The 4,621-nt window shown below is 32.7% G+C and overlaps 1 protein-coding gene across 1 annotated transcript; it reads right to left on the bottom strand.

The window, feature by feature from the left end:
* Positions 1-270: 270 nt before the first annotated feature.
* LOC146916960 (cytochrome P450 CYP736A12-like) lies at positions 271-2,600 on the bottom strand. Its single transcript, XM_085718813.1, has 2 exons — positions 1,834-2,600; positions 271-1,287 (listed from the first exon to the last, which is right to left on the bottom strand). Exons 1-2 carry the CDS (start codon positions 2,527-2,529, stop codon positions 454-456), a joined length of 1,530 nt encoding a protein of 509 aa, XP_085574939.1. The 5' UTR covers positions 2,530-2,600; the 3' UTR covers positions 271-453.
* Between the last annotated feature and the right edge of the window lie 2,021 nt (positions 2,601-4,621).

Raw genomic sequence — 4,621 nt, 5'->3', positions numbered from 1 at the left:
GAAGTATTTAAATCCTTTGTATGATTGTATTCTTTGCGTGATTTATCGCTTTAAGGGTTTAGGGTGTTACAACACTTGACATAAAAAATAAAATATTTATTTTAAAAAATAAAAATATTGAGAGTAAACGTGGAAGTGAAATGTGGCGTGATAAAAATAATATACATATATTGATTGATTATCATTTCCTTTTATTTGTAAAGAATGAAAAGAAGTTCTCTTTTTACTTTAGAAAAATGAACATTGGATACAATACAGTCACATAAAACATTCATAAAACATTGGATATCCTTTATTTTTATTTTCCCATGAATACAAACTAGTTCATTGAATTAAAAAGCATAACAAAGGAATGATTTGGATTCTCTAGAATACTACTCCTTCCAAACTAGAAATTTGACTAAAACGTGGCTCATGTTCTCTTTTTGATTGTGTTAAATAAGGCAAATTCCACTACGTAAAGAGACGGTAGGTTGGCACAGATAGCAAGGGCTGACTTTTTGGCATGGCAAATTCAAATTTTTCAGACATGTCTAACTCATCAAGGGATATGCCATATGGAAGCTCCCAATTGAAACAATGCACGAGTTGTGCTAGAACAAACTTCACAGTAGTTAAACCCATCCACATTCCAGGACAACCTCTTCGACCTGAACCAAATGGTAAAAGTTGAAAATCATGTCCACGAAGGTCTATATTACTATCTTCAAATCTCTCTGGACAAAACATCTCAGCATTATCAGACCAAACCTTAGTATCTCTCCCTATTGTCCATGCATTTATTAAAACTATTGACTTTTTCTTTATATAATAACCATCCACAACAACATCTTGAAGACACTCATGAGGTGCTAACAAAGGTCCAACAGGGTACAACCTTAAGGTCTCTTTCACAACCATAGTTAAATAAGGCAAATTTTCCAAGTCGGTCTCTTCAACTTGCCTATTCATTCCAACCACATTCTCGAGCTCATCTTGAAGTCTCTTCATTGTCTTAGGATGCTTTATGAGTTCTGAAAGTGCCCACTCAATTACAGCTATAGATGATTCTGTTGCTGCTAAAATCATGTCTATTATAATAGCCTTGATGGTTGTTCTATCAATGACATAATTTTCTTCTTGGGATTCCATTTGTTGGTTCATGAGTGATAACAATATGTCCAAAAAGCTGATCTTTCCGTGATGGTCTCTTTGTTCTCCAATCGGTGGATTCTCATGCTCTTTGATTATGTGCTCCAACAGTTCGTCAAACTCCTTCATTGTTTTCTTTGATCTTCGTTTTATTCCCTTATGAGGTAATATATAATGTGTTGAATTAGTACTAGATAAATGAGCTGTGGATGTATATAATTTAATTAAGTTTCACATATATAGTAACTATGCATATAGCCTCTTAGTATTTAATTATAAATATTAGATTTCTCCAATTCAACCATTGAATTTAAAGGAGTAGATCAACTTCGCAAATATTTTACTAATTTGATCTTATCAAGTATTGATATGATTAAAATTCATAAAAAAGTTTTTTTTTTTAGATTGGATGGACTTTTGTAAAATGTTTTTAGATTGGTTGTACAAATATCATTTCCTACTTTTTGATTTTTTCTTGAGGGAATATTTTTTGATTTTACAAGGATTAAAACAAAACAAGAAGGACCAAAACAAAAGATTCTATATTTGCAAGTATTAAAACTAAAAAAAAAATGTATTAAAACCAAAATGCATGATATTTGGACATACCATATACATATTTAAGCCTAAAATTAAATTATATACATTTTACTCAATATGGCATATTTTTTTATTATGTTTGGGTCAGATGTAGTAACATACCTGAAGATCAAATGGGGCTAGCCAAGGCACGAAGTCAGCTAGATTAAAAACTTCAATCAAATTCATTGCTTCGTGAATAATTCCATTTATATTGAATCTATCATCCTTGCTCCGGCCCATTATCATTTTATGACCAATATTCTCTATAAGATCAACCACAACCTTGTGGACATCAACAACCTCATGTAATGTAGATGATTTCCTTAGTGAATTAACCAAAAACCCCAACTCTTCCTTTCTCAAAGGAGCAAACATCTCAACTTTTGAAGCATGCAATAATTGCATGGTACACAATTTCCTCATATTGCGCCAATTGTCACCATACTCGGTGAAAGTTAGGCCCTTGCTACCATATGTGACATAATCTGAAACAAAATTTTTTGGCCTACTAGCAAAAACACTATCATGGGTCTTGAGGAATAGTTCAGCAGTTTGAGGTGATGAAACCACAATGGTTTGGACTTGTCCTAACTTCAAGGACATTATGGGTCCATATTTTTGAGAAAGGGATTGAAGGGAACGATGTGGAAGTTTCCCTATCATGTGAAGGTTACCAATTATTGGCAATGGTTTTGGACCCGGTGGATTTTTCCTACCATTTTTGTGATGCCATTTTGAGTGAAAAAATGTAGCTGATAGAATGAGTATGAATATAACAAAGATCAATTCGGGTATAGCTAATATTTGAGGTAACATGTTTGCTAAGAGAATAGAGAAATGGTTTTTGGATGTTGTGCTTGATGGCAAATGGAGGATTAGTGTTGGTATTTATATAGCAACACGTGTATTTTATTTCTTATGATTAATGTGCTCAACTTCAATTTCAGAAGTCAAAAATAGTCCACAAACATCACGTGTATTTTATTTGCAAACCTTGTACAGCTCCTTAACCAAATTATGTTTGTCGTTTGCAATTTGGATCGAGGATCCATATTGTTTTAAAATTGCAAATACAGTGTTGCCACTATATGTGTTATATAATTTGGTCAAAAAAGATAACCAAAAAAAAAAAAAATAAAACCAAGAAACTGTTCAATAAACATCACGTGTATTTTATTTCTTGTAAGGTAACATATTTATTTCTTATTAAAACAATACTCTTTGCAAACCATGTGCTGCTGTCAAAAAACAAAAAACAAAACAAATATTGCTTTTCTGACATAAAATACTTCCTATTGACACAAGTAAATGACGATTTTACCCCCAGCGGCAGTTAACAGCCGCTGGTTAATGTGCCGGCAGTTAACAATCGCTGGAGGCTTTCAGCGGCAGTTAACTGCCGCTACGTGCGTTCTAGGATGCACCGTCCTTTTCACAATTCAACCTCTTTTTCTTCATTCATTCAACACATATTTTCCACATTTTTTCCACATTCAACCTATTTTTTCTACATTCAACCTCTTTTACCATCATTCAACCTCTTTTTCCATCATTCATTCAACCTATTTTTTCTACATTTTTCCCCTATAAAAACCCTCACATTCTCACATTTCCTCACATTTTCTCCTCCTTACTCTCATTTCCTAGCATTCTCTCCTCTTTACTCTTTCTTCTACAAAATGTTTGTTTGTCATAGTCCAGTACTCAAAGAAACTCAACCAGAACTTGTTCATTGGTTATATATTCAAGTAAGCCTCTTTGAATTGGTTTTACCCCAAGAGTGCAAATGTGAGGAACAACACGAATTGCAGCATGAATCTTCTTGTAAAGCTCCTCAAGGCCATCTGCCTCGATTCCTTTCTTAATGTACTCACTAAAGTGAGTCTGGTATTTCTCAGGCTCATCCTCAGTCAACAAATGTACGACGAAGATGACTCCACTTATTAAGGAATAAATGTACGACGAAGATGACTCCACCTATTAAGGAATAAATGTACGACGAAGATGTTATTTTTAATGTTATTGGTACGACGAAGCAAATTTAGTTTTACCCCATTGTAAATGTATTATTATATTAATAAAATGTGATTTTATATATATTACTTGTGTTCCTTTATTTTAGTTTTTATTTTCATTTATTTATATAAAATACAAAAATTCAAATAAAAAATGTGTATTAAAGAAATCTAACGTGAATCTAACGTGAATTTGAATAAAAACTAATAAAATCTAACGTGAATTCAAATAATTAAAATTCGAATAAATATTGTGGTAGCGTGATTCGAATAAATATTGCGATAGCGTGAATTCGAATAAATATTGCGTATCGAATAAGCAAATTATAATAAGTACACAACATTAATTCAAATAAAAATGGCGTATTGAATAAATAAATTCGATAAGTACACTGTTTTATCTTGGTTTTCGGGTGTCAAACATTGATTACGTTTGAACCTTTCTAACCGGTGATATCTTATTTTTTCTTGGGAAGGGAAAAAGTAAGCAAAACCCTTGAGAATCGAGGTCCGGGAGTTGGTTTCGCTACGGGAAGGTGTTAGACACCCATAACGACTATAGTATCCTATAGGAACCGTCTTTATTTTCTACGCGCGCGCTTTATTTTTAAATGCTATTTTGAAAGTGTTTATTTAAACTAAAGGTATTCTAAGTGAAGAATTGGAGGGAGAAGAATGTTTTTGGATTTTTATTTTAGTTGAATTGAAGGAATTTTGTTCCTTGCCTACGTACCCGATTAAGGGATCAAATCCACCGTAGTTCTCTTCCAAAAATGTTTTTGTTTTTGTTGGTTGATTTTAAGTTTGAAAATTGGATTTTGAAGAATAGAAAGAGGCCTCAAGGGCATGAGATTATGAAATTGTGAGGTTGAATTAGTCATTTGCAAAATATG

The sequence above is a fragment of the Medicago sativa genome, chromosome 6 (genome assembly GCF_051527215.1).
Source record: "Medicago sativa cultivar Bolivia chromosome 6, Bolivia_mono, whole genome shotgun sequence".
NCBI classification, from domain to species: Eukaryota; Viridiplantae; Streptophyta; class Magnoliopsida; order Fabales; family Fabaceae; genus Medicago; species Medicago sativa.
The sequence above is the reverse complement of the archived record's forward strand: the minus strand, read 5'-3'. Positions and strand labels throughout refer to the sequence as shown.